This window comes from Chroicocephalus ridibundus, chromosome 9, assembly GCF_963924245.1.
Source record: "Chroicocephalus ridibundus chromosome 9, bChrRid1.1, whole genome shotgun sequence".
NCBI lineage: Eukaryota > Metazoa > Chordata > Aves > Charadriiformes > Laridae > Chroicocephalus > Chroicocephalus ridibundus.
This window is the reverse complement of record NC_086292.1, coordinates 34,655,943-34,668,501: the sequence shown is the minus strand read 5'-3', so window position 1 is coordinate 34,668,501 and position 12,559 is coordinate 34,655,943. Positions and strand designations below refer to the sequence as shown.

The 12,559-nt window shown below is 41.1% G+C and overlaps 1 protein-coding gene across 1 annotated transcript in view; it reads left to right on the top strand.

Moving 5' to 3' along the window:
• The first annotated feature begins 900 nt into the window (after positions 1 to 900).
• Positions 901 to 12,559, top strand: part of MYZAP (myocardial zonula adherens protein) — a 61,617-nt gene continuing 49,958 nt past the window's right edge. Inside the window, exons 1-3 of the mRNA XM_063345593.1 lie at positions 901 to 1,067; positions 7,206 to 7,295; positions 11,972 to 12,067. Of these exons, the coding sequence (XP_063201663.1) occupies positions 984 to 1,067; positions 7,206 to 7,295; positions 11,972 to 12,067 (270 nt within the window). The 5' untranslated portion in view covers positions 901 to 983. The remainder of the gene's footprint in view (positions 1,068 to 7,205; positions 7,296 to 11,971; positions 12,068 to 12,559) is intronic.

Here is a 12,559-nt window from a genome sequence, read left to right as displayed (position 1 = left end):
CAATTGTTTGCAGGCACAAGACACCATCACACACAAAAAAATAATCATGTAACTTGCAGCCGATCTTCAGTTTAGAGAAACACAAATACAAGTGGTTGTTCTAGCTCATTTGCCGTGGGCTATATTACCTCCTCAGGTGGAAAAGAGAATAGTAGCTGGGAAAACAACAGAAAAATACGCTGAATACTAAATGCAGACCCTTCATTCATTCCTTTTGGCCTGGGCAATGCTGTCGTCCTCTCTTCCTCAGATCCTTGTCATGTTGATAGCTCGGTATCTTGCCCTGGGAACAGAGAACCAACAGACAGAAGAGAATGGACGCATTGTACACAGAGGGTGAGGCACTGGTAGTTCGGTGCAGTTTCCATTCTTTCCAATGCAAATTACTTCCCTCTTTTCAGCATTCTCCAAATCGGGAACCAGCATGATCATTACCATCATAACGGGCAAAGACATTACATAGCCATAACTGTGTTTCCATAGAATGGTTAGAGTTGGAAGGGACCTTAAAAATCATCTAAGTTCTAACCCCCCTGCCCTGTGTAGCGACACCTCATGGTAAACCAGGTTGCTCCAAGCCCCGTCCAGCCTGGCCTCGTTCAAGTTAATTACACGGAGACAGAGGAGAATCTACTTCAAAAACGCTATTACAGATGTTTGTTCTGCGCTTTCTTTCAAACAAAAGCATATCCTTTGATGCCCGAGGAACGCGCCGCTTGCTGACAGAGGCGCAAGGCTGCGGATGAAGGTTGTGCTCCCTAAAACATCGGGAATGCTGAAATCCACGCCTGCAAGCTGGCTCCGGGAACGCAAATTCCGCGGGGGGCGGGCCGGGGAGGGGGAAGCGGAGCCTCCTGCGGAGGCTCCGCTTCCCCCTCCCCGGCCCGCCCCCCGCCGGGGCAGCTCCGCGGCCATGTGCGCGGGGGCGGAGCGGTTCCGCCGGCCAAAGGCAACCGCAGTCAGCGCTGGTCGCCCGGGCGGGGATGCTGCGCTACAGCTCGGGGCTCACCCTCACCGCCACCACCCCCCGGAGGTCGGCCGGCAGCGACGGCCGCGCCCGGCGGAAGGTGCGCGGGGTAGTGCGGAGCGGCGGGGAGGAGGGGGGGACGGGACGGGACGGACACGACAGCCGGGAGGGAGGTCGGTCCCGCGGGCTGTGGAGTGGGGTGAAGGGGCGGTTTGACAGCACCCCTCCCCCCGTATAGTTTACCTGCAGAGCCTTTTTTCTTTCCTTTTTTTTTTTTTTATTTTCGGTGTTTTCAGGTGAAGTTTGCGGTGCGTGAGGACATCTTTTTTGCGCGTTCGTAGTAGGAGCTGGGAAATTAAAGAGCTTTTGGGGTGTCCTGCGAGGCTTTTGTTAGTGCTAGTGCCTGGCTGTTCTTCTGGAAACCTGCGAGGAAGGTGTGCTTGTGTTGGAGATTCTCTCCCCCCCGCCTCTTCAAATCTGCCTTGATATTTACAAATGAGAACTTGCCTCTCCAGACTCTCTCTCTCAGGAGGAAGCTCACCGTAACGATTTAGATGGCAATAGTAGCTTATTTTTATAATCAGATCCTCAAATACAGAAATACAATTGACTGATTTTTTTTTTTTAATTCTCATAAATAAATCTAAACAGTAATGCTAAATAATAATGCCATACTAATCTGTTGGAAAAGACTTCTAAAAAGTTGTTAAAACTCTGGCAGGTATGACAGGAATGTCTCTACAGCTGCCCTGCTTTAAATAGCCCTTTTTTGCTGCTGTAACCCCATTGCTATCGTTCTGAGTGCACATTCCATGTGTGAAGAAATAAGTTGAAATAATTGATAAGCTTGTCCTTACAACAAAATACAATTGTGTGATCTTGCTGCTGCTTGAATTACTTAGTGATTATTTTGATACTCCGAAAATATGAGTTCATAATTGAAACAACGAAGAATATCATGTTGCTATATTTTACGTGATAACAGGAAGGTCAGGCTCTTGCCCAGAAAAACTCTGGCCTTCATAAAAATGAAATTGATCATGTATGTGGAAAAATTAAGACTATTTTGAAATCATAGTTATGTTCACTGTATGTCTTCCGTGTTCTCACTGAGTTTTCCTGTTTCAGTATTTCTTAAAGAAGTTACAGCTAAGAGAATTTGTGTTTAAGTGATATTTTTCTTATTTTCATTGCCACGATATATTTCTCAGGGATGACGGAAAATTAACTTGACTTGGTGCATTCCCTTAAGGAAACTGGTAAAATCCTGATTTACAAATAAAACCCACTGGGAAGCTGCTGTTCCTTTTTTTTTAGTGAAATATGAATCCCTTACCATGAGTTGTCAAAAGAGGAGAGTAAGACAGAGTAACTGCTGAATAAATGAAAGATGTGTGTCACATTCCTGTGTGCCTGTGGTCACAGGAAAAGTGCCCTTTAATTGTGTGGGGAATCTCATAGCAGAGATTTCATAAATGGAGCAAGCTAATCAACAGATAAACGACTAAAGAAAGTATTTTCTTCTTTGCTTTTTAGGACTGACTGAAATTAAACGCTCGCTTTTCTGCTTTCACCTTCAAAAGTCTAAAACTAACACTGGGTCTCAGGCAAAGGGAGTGATTTTTGGCCATTGAGCTGGTAGGTTAGCAGATAGTTACTCAATAGACGTGTTATCCCCAAACCATTTTATTATCAAACATTAGAAAGATCAACAATATTAAATTCTGGTGATGTTGACTCTAAGTTGATTTGAAGCTACATCAATATTGAACCACATGTTCCCTGGGGGGGTACTGTAAAAATCTTAGATCGGGACTGGTTGTTAGTAGAACAGCTTGTATTTTTCTATTGCTCTACTAGTAACTTCGGTTATTCTACAAAAATAGTGCTTGTTATCTTAATGCTAGCTCTGTAATTATTTCAGTACATACTTAATTATGATCAATGCCTTTCTGGGGGCTTTGTTTTTTAGAAGGGGGGAAGAGGAGGCTGAGGAGCAGTACTCAAACTGAATTTGTTTTAAGTTGCACCCTGGTGATTTGAGTAGGATGGTGAACATGAATGTGGATTGTGGATCTGGGCCATGAATTCTTAACATTTTTAGCTAACCTAGATTGGCTTTTTTCTTAAGTGCCATATTGCAGTAGCTGTCATCTACGCTGTCCTACTAGCCTTTTAGAAATTTGGCAAAGAGCATGTCTTCACCTGTTAATTTCCATTGCACTCAGCAAACTTTTGCTGTCTGGTATTGTGCTGGGCTGAACCTGTCAGTCTTTGGTTTCCTGTCTGTGTATTTGTTTCACAAATGATGTCAGTTGGACTTTGGAAATACTGTTCCTGGGTTGTTGGTGTCAAAAAGCCAGGAGTGAACATAAAATATTGGCATAATTACTTATATTGTTGGCTTGCCAAAGCTACAGATGCTGCAAATCAAACTAAAATCTGGTAGTTTAGAAAGCCTGACACCTGGTTCTTCTTCTACCCAGTATTTCTTTTTAAAAGTTACGGTGACAAAGTTACAATGTCAATGACATAACGGTAGGGTGGCTGTGTCTGTCCCTGTTTTTCTTCACTTGTTCTTACTGTCAGGCAGCAGTTGAAGGAAATTGAATCACAGCCTTTTCCCTGCTAGGGGAGTTCTCTTCCATTCTCCTCCCCGCTTTCTCTTTGCATAACCCTGTTTGTTTCTGGAAATTACTCCTTCATCCTCAGTTGTACATTATTCTGCCACTGTTTAGCACTGAGTCGACGCTCTTCCTGTTGCGATCTCATTTCCATTTTAAGGCATCACTGCAGCAGTGTTTCGCTGTTGGAGGAGGGCTCCTGCGATTTCCATGTCAGCCTTGCTCTTTCGTTTGGTCAAGTAAACTTGCTGACAAATGGTAGTGTGTTCACTCAGGAAGCACTGCATAGCAAGACCAGTATAGGTACAGTATTCATAATTGCTTCTGGAGGTTAGAGGGAAAAAGCGGCGCCTGTTTTTCCCTTCCAATCTCTATAGCGTTCTTGAGTTTTAACAGATTGGCCTGTAGTTTTGTCCTAAGGTAGAGTGCGTCATTTGTGGCCCAGGAGGAGCAGCAGTGAATGGCTATATGTTTGCTGCTGTTTCCCCAGGGATGCTGAGGAAGTCCTATTGTTATAAACAATAGCAAGAGTACAGCCTGTATAAGTTTGTCCCAGTGAGGAATTGGGTGGTACTTTGTCACTTCTGTACAGGCCTCAGTGGGCATGACTTCAAGGCTGGAATCCTTAGATGATTGCCAATGCCACCCTCTGTTTGGCATTTGCATGCAACAGTAAAGCATTAAAACTTTGTTTTCTGTCAGAAATACTGCCAAAAATACAATACTGATTTGAGGTGTTATAAAAGTAAGGAACTAGTGTGGAAATGAGGAAGTGAGGGGGGAAAGAAAAGTGATTCAGAGGAGTAATAGAGAAGGAAATGTGAAATGTACAACCCTTTGGTTGCACAGTGGTTTTAGTCTCAACAAACTACTGTTATATTAATTATATATTTATTATATAATTTACATTTCCAACCTAGTTGTTGTTATTTGACTGCCATCTGTACTGGGCTTCTGTTATTTCCTTCATAGTGACCCTGTAACACATCAATTGCTGTAATGTGACAGGCAGTTGTGATTCACTAACTGGTATACAGGTACAGGGATAATTACTTATTTACAATCACTGCACTGTGACTCTCCAAGTATGCTGGCTATAATTAGTTCCATACTGACTAACAGGCAAGGCATTTGCCATCTTCAGAGAATCACACACAACTCCATTTCTCCTAGCTTTGAGTTGCCAGTCATTATGTTTCTTTTTATCTGAGGTATTTTTTTCATGTTTCCTCCTAATAATCCTTTCATTCCTTCTAGTCCAGTTTTCCTTCATTTGAAGTCACCGTAAGAAAAAGTTAGCCTCGTCTATCACTTCCTGCACAGCACAGCGCAAATTCAGTTCTATTTCCTATTTATGGGTCTGGGCTTTCTTTGTTTGCCTACATGGAGGAATGCCAGACTCTGTTTCCCTTCTTGTAAACAGGCATGTTTTAAGAGGAAAGAGCCTTGCTAAGTTAATGGGGGAAAAAGAGCAGGGGAAGATGGAAATGAAATAGGTGAGAAAAGGTGGTATTAATTACTCTATGAAGCAATGAGCTCCAAAGTTGACGAGTTTATTATTAATATATCTCTATAACTAACTTGTAAGCAGGAAGCACCTTCAGCTTCTGCAGTATACAGGGAAACTCTGGTGTTCTCAGAAGAACAAACACAGCAGTCAATCAGTGTCGAAAGCCAATGTGCAAGGATTCATAATTTTTAAATGCATTTCATTGTTTCAGAATTCTTTAGCAAGTATGAAAGCATAACCTGCTTTTATTATAAGTTTTGGGGGTTTTATGTCACTTCCTCTGTGGCTTCTTGGTCTAGATTTGCTAGCGTACCGCTGAATGATGAATTAATGGTGGGGAGCTCACTGCATAAAAAGTAGCCTCCACAGTTGTGCCTAAAGAGTAGGTTATATTTCACCTTGATCTTACTATAGATGACATTTTTTTTTTCTTCTTCTTTATAATATAGACACAGCTCACATTTTTTATAGGAACGTTATCTGTATCTCAGGACACTCTTCCTTATTGGTAGGCCTTGCAGACCTAAAAGACCAAACTGAGAGAAGAAGATGGAAAGCAGTACAAAGTAGCATTTTTTTAATAGAGTTGACAGCATATAAGTAGTCTGAACACTATTCATTTCTCGTCTCAACATATTTAAAGAAAGACTGGAAGAAAAATAGTGAAGTTGCTGCAGATATTTGCAGATAGTTCTTCCAATTGCTTTTGCGTGGCAAGAAGAAAAAGTTAATGCTTGTTTGAAAAGTTGAAAAAGGTCCGTTGTTTGGAAACAGGGAAAAAGGGGAATCCGTGTGATGATGCTGAACAGTTGTGCTCTGAGGAGGTTGTGTCGTAAAGAGCTCTGAAAGCAAAGTCAAGTTACCTTAAGTGATATGAGACAGTTGGAAGAAATGAACTATAAAATGGTAAAATTTGGAGTCTATGAAAAGGACTTTGTTGCTGTTCTCTGAATGTCTGTGGGCAGAACACGATTGCCATTTTCAAGGCAAAAGGAAGTGCCGTAATGGCCAAGATATGAGCTGTGAGCTTGGGCAAGTGCGATGGAGAGGTTTATTTCAGAGAGAAGGTACACATTCAGCATGACTGGAGGTAAGTAGTTAGGAAAAACTCGAGAGATCTAGATCAGATGACATGCTGGGCTATCGAAGAACAGTAGTGATGGCCCACAGTAATCATGAAAGAGATATTTTAAACATTTTGAGAAAGAGCTTTAAGAGCCTGTTTGTTGTCAACAGGCAGCTGGGATTTCACAGGAAGGTATTCTGCAGCTTCCAATTTGGACAGAAATATTTCTCATTTCATCATTTACTATGTGCTGTTTAGGACTTGTAGTTGTTTTCCACAAAAATGTCTCATGAATAGGACTAAGACTGAAAGTTTTAACCAAGTTCCTTGTACGAAATGTGTTGCGTTAAAAATATTGCACTGAAGATCTCTCAGCCAAAAGCAAGGTGAACTGCAACTGGGCATAGGAAGGTATCAGCCTTCTTTGCCTGTTTCCTCAGCAAGAGAATAGCTTTTCTGAAATCAGATAGGAACCAATACCTCTTAAACTTTCTCTGAAGCATTTTGAAGCTTATTTTTTACAAATGACTTGTATGTATCAGATTTCAATAATACTCCTGTTCACATTCGGTGGAACTGCAGTACCGAGGTATCCTTGGATCAAATACTTGGATATATACTGAACGGGAAAGAGGCATTTACTCCAGAATACACTTTGTGTTTTTAAATAAGCCCTTTTGAAGATTAAAAGTATGCCAAATCTGCAAACGAAACTGAGAAGCTAGAAGATGATGTTCATTGTTCTGTTACCTCAGCTCTCAATGTCATTTATGAGTACATAAAAGCATATTGTTGATTGAAATGGATTTCTGCTATTTCAAGTATGTAATTATGGGGATGCCCTTGAATTATTTCTTGCCAGCTAAAAACCCCTCCAACCTTTAAAAAATAATCTTTTGTCAGCTATGACAAAAGGTAGAAGGTATAAAATAGTAAATTAAAACTTGAATGTTAGTACAGTTCATTCTGTAAAGCAAATTATTAAAATAGTTTTTTGTAATGCTTAAAGCTAAAAACAAGCCTTTGTTTTTCTTTCAGATGAATGTCTGTAGGTTACGCTTAACGGTACCACCTGATGAAAGCTCACAGCCTGAACAGGGCATGAAGGAACCAGAAAGAAAGAAAAATGTAAGTTTTAAGAATCAAAGTTAAATTCTGTGTAAACAAGGAGTAAATATTGCTATCCACAGAAGCTGATACTAGTTGTTTTGGGAGCCCAAAGCCCAGTCATCTTGGAAGACTGAAGAACATGTGGACGATGAGCAGGTCACCTGTGAGCTTTGAGCCTGAGCCTGGGAGTTGGTGATAGCAAAACTGCATGTAAAATGGGATGGGAGCAGAGGAACAGCAACAGAGATTGTAGGTGGTTTTTGACCGAGGTACCTTTAAGTCTTGATTATTTAATATTTATATATTAAAGAGTAGGAAACTGCTATCAAGAGCAGGATCTTGCATTACACAGGACCTTGATCCTCACTTGAAGGGGATTTTATGTTTCATGTAGGCTTAACAGTGGGCTAGATTTGAGCCTTAATGCGTATGGGAGCTGGCTTGCCTGGGACGTAGATGTTTTGCTGTGTTGGCTGATTTTGGTAATGACTGATGTACTAATAAGAAATAAAAAAATAATTCAGTATTGTTGTGAAGTGAAAGTGATTTGAAGGTCATGTGTGTAAAAGGGCTCAGAACGGCAGTTTGTAGAAGTAAGTGGCGTGCACCCAAAAAAATATCTTGCAGCAGCTTTGGTGCAGAACGTGTTCTTTAAGAGCTGTTTCAGAGCAACAGATGATGTTTAATTTGTCTTAAGGACGGAGACTAAAAAGGGAAGCTGGACAGGCTCCACAACTTCACCACATAGAATCATAGAATATTCACGGTTGGAAAGGACCTTTGAGATCATCGAGGCCAACCATACACACACAAAAAAACCCCAAACCCCTACAGTCTCTGCCACTGGAGCATGCCCTGAAGTGCCACATCTACACGTTTCTTAAATACCTCTAGGGATGGTGACTCAACCACCTCCCTGGGCAGGCTGTTCCAGTGCCTGACCACTCTTTCAGTAAAGTAATCCCTCCTAATATCTAACCTAAACCTCCCCTGCCGCAACTTCAGACCATTTCCTCTGGTCCTGTCATTATTCACCTGGGAGAAGAGGCCAACACCCACCTCTCTCCAACCTCCTTTCAGGTAGTTGTAGAGGGCAATGAGGTCTCCCCTCAGTCTCCTCTTCAAGCTAAACATGCCCAGCTCCCTCAGCCTCTCCTCATAAGACTTGGTCTCCAGACCCCTCACCAGCCTGGTAGCTCTCCTCTGGACATGCTCCAGCACCTCAATGTCCCTCTTGTACAGAGGGGCCCAGAACTGAACACAGTACTCGAGGTGAGGCCTCACCAGTGCCAAGTACAGAGGCACCATCACTTCCCTACTCCTGGCTTTCTCACCCTTTTTGCTCCTTTGGCAGCCAGAATTAAACCCAACCCTACGAAACAGTAAGGGGAGAACAGAAACACTCAACGTTTGGGGGGTGGACAGCAGCAGCGTTGGGATCAGAAGACCAATGGTGGAGGAGAGCACAGGGAACAGCCGGAAGGGAACAGGCAGGGAGAGCCCCAAGCAGCAGAGACAACCTTAAAAATGCCCCGGCACATTTACACTTTGATAAACCAAAATCAAACAAGAAGTTGGATAAGTTTACCAGACCCAATGTCTGAATAGCACTATGACAGTGGTAAGCAAAACAACAGTAGGATTTATTTGAAATCATTTCTCAGTGGTAATCAGAAGCAAAAGTTACTGTAAAATGACTCAGGAAGACAAACATTTTAAAGCAATAAAAATAAATGCAAAGTAAAATGGTCAAGATAAAAGTTCCTTATCAGATTATTTCTTATGCTGGAATTTTGTATACACTCAGCTTTTCATACACTGCCTTGGCAGAGTAATAGGTCCTTGAAGATCTATAAATGTTACTTACAGAATGGATTAAAGAGGCCTTAATGCAAACTAAATTTGGGCCACCATTGAATAGTAATAATTCATTTTGTACATATTTCATTAAATTTGTACATAATTGATTAAACACTAGTTGTAGCACTTAAGAGTAGCTTCTGCCACCACTTACTCTGTCAGTCTCTTGTCGGTTGGTATGTGATTGCAGAAACCCTCGGACTGGCCTAAGAGTAATGTCAGTTTGTTTTTGAGGAGGATAGGTATTGACTCATGGCTTATGCACTTGACTGTGCTGAGTAGTGTAATAAGAAAGAAGTATGAATGGTTAAGGCTTGGACAATCTGTAGTGACTTTCTTAAAAGACCAATTTTTTCCCTCTTTGGGACTGTGTATTTAATGAGCGCTGTAGTTGCCCCATACTACGAGTAAATGCAAGTGGGCTTTATGACAGAGAATGTTAAGGAGAGGATATGAAAGGTAATAAATACATTATTGGCCTCATTTTACATTCCAGTATATTGCACAGTGATTTTTAAGATATGGGTCCTTTTTAGATGGTATGTAATTTAATTTTTGTATGTTCTGAGTAGTTTTCTAAAGTTGATTACTTTTGCACAATTTAAAGTCCTTTTAGAATGCATAATACAGCCTTCAGAGCTAGGTGAGATCTAATTAGTCAATTTCATAACAATTAAGAATAATTGTGCTATAGCCCTACAGATTGTATCGTCATAATGTATAGAAGCAGCTACAAAAAATCACTGATCATGAACTGTTTTTTCCTGGTGTCTCTAAAACAAGACAGTAATGTATTATCTGTAGATTTTTATTGTCTATGTAATGCATTGCCTTATGTATTTGACTTAGTTACACAGTAACTTACAGTGCGCGCAGGACTCTTGACTAGCCACGCTGTGATACTTTTCTCTTACTGAAAAATTTAATTAAAAAAAAAAAAAAAGCAGTGATGGGGTATCTCTGCTGATCCACCGGTGTTCAACTGACTCTATGTTAATGAAATTGCTTAAAGCACTTTGAGAATAACAGGCTTTACAAATGCTAAATAATCCTCAGGCAGTCCTCTGAGAACTGTGCCCCCTTCTTGGAAATAGGGATAATAAAGATAAATTGGGGAACTTTTCAGTTTTCTGCCTTGCACTTTACAATTTAAGGTAAAAAAGTACAGCTCCACCAAGAATCAAATTTAACAGCAGATCTCTTGTTGGAATCTAGAGTTCTGTGCTGTCTTTAAATGCGGAGTATTAAGAAAATAGGAACATGGAAAATGTTTTTGGTATTTAAAATAAATTAGAGTGATTTACAGAAAAGAACCGCAGGGTTAATCTGCGGGATTGTACAGTTTTTGTTGGAGCGCTCAGGCAGATCAGGCACCGAATCGCCTGTTTGGGCTTGAGAAGTGCTGGAGAGAGGTGGACGCTTCCCTCTGCCTGCTGCTGCTGAGGGAGGAGAGCAGAGCCCTCGCTATGTCAAAGGGGATGCCAGAAAACTATAAATACACTGTGGCGTGACATTAGGTTGTAATCTCCTCTTTCAAATCTTTCATTAGAAGGAGGTGATTTTGAGCTGCCCTAATGTGACATAGTCATGGCTTACTGACTATTTGTTACTTTTCTGTAATGTAAAGTAATGGGAAGAGATGTTCCCATTACTGGAGAGAGATGTTCCAGTTGCAAAATCAGCTAGTGAATTGCACAGAAGCTCTTGCTAGTGCTCATCCTCCCGATAACTCGTTTTGGAGCTTGGTATCAGATCAGAACTGATTCTTCACTGGTTATGTTAGTAGCTGTTAGCTTAGCCTTTTTCATTGTGGTCCGAGTTTAGCAGAAAATGTGTGCTGTATTTCATTAAATCTGTACCAGTGTATTATTTCTAGATTAGCTTTTTTATTGATATACATCCATGAAATAAAAATGAACCAGTGTAAGAGATTAAAACAAAGTGATGGAGCTGGGGCAGTTTTGTTCCAAGAAAACTGCTGTAGGCGTTACTGTACTAGGATGGCCTCTCCCCGGCTTTTGTGAAGGGGTGGCAGATAGTACACAGTCAGAAGCGCATCTCAAAAACTGAAGGGGGAGTGAGCTTGCACTCCAGGGTGTCAGGATGGATTTTCATATTCTTATTTAGGCTGCAATACCTTGAAAGAAGCGTATGAAAACTGAAGTCAGAAGTAGAGGCCGGTTGGTTTGCTTTTTACAGGCTAAAAGCCTACTGCTAAATAGCTCTGAATTGTTAGCACTTTAGGTAGAGAGAAGCTGAAACTTTCCTGATTTTGTTCCATTACCTCTGTTAATGAGAGACAGTGGGTAACGGTAGTGTGAGGCTGTTTACTTCACCATGAAGTACAAAGGAATAGTGTGCTCATCAGATTGTACGCAAAATCTGCCTGTCCTGAAGCCTGCCTTGTCTTGCATAATAAAGGGCTACCAGACAATTGTATTGTCCCTCTTTGGGATTGGGCTTATTTTTATCCATCAGTCCCTTTCTTCACTGTCATGGCTAAATTTGGAAGTGCCCTTGGAAGCTACAGCTAGGCATTTGAGGGCAGAATATGGAGGTATGTATAGACAATTTTTCTTCTTCATTTGCACACATGGACAAGAGAATGAAAATGAGATAATACTCTAGAAATTTGTGTCACTTTCCTGTCTTTGTGGCTTTCAACAGAGCTTGAGCAGTGTTTAGTCTTAAACTCTAATTGGTACTTTGGCTGTATATATCCTCAAACTCTTTAATTTTTTTATGTTTTTAAAGCCAACGCAATCAAGAGGTGAAACTTTTTGCTTTCTAAGCAGGAATACCGAAGCATAGCAAACATTTTTTTTTTTCCCCAGCAAAAAAGTGGGCTGTCAAGAAGCCATAAAGGGAATTTGCTTCTGTATGTGATGGAGAGAATCAAGCAGAAACTTGTCAGGCCTGGATCAAAGAATGTGAGTGCAGTGAACGTGGGGCTGTTGGTGCAGGTGGAATCTGGGACAGTGCCTGTTTTCACTGCTGATCTGCTGCTGCCAGCCCACTCCCATCAGCATAGCACAAGTTGTGTCATAACAAATGTGGTTCAGCTGCTACAGGTGGCTGATGTCACTGTTTCTCAGCCTCTGTAGCACTGAGTGCTTGATTTTTGATGTATACTAATAAAGTGACACCTTCATTAAAAACAGCACTGTATGAAAACCACGGGAAGAATTCCACTGACTTCTGTGGTTACTGATGTATTTGTTGTATCTTATGTTCTTAGTGTATAAACATTGGTGTTCTGTGTACAGACTTCATTGATTAGATAGGACTTTGGATAATGCCTGCTACTTCTGGTTTTTGAGAAATTTTACATTTCGAGGAGCTTAAATGTTGGAATGTGTTAAATGATGCTTATTATTTAGCTTCATGAATTTAAGAATACTCATGTCTATGCCTTGGCATAT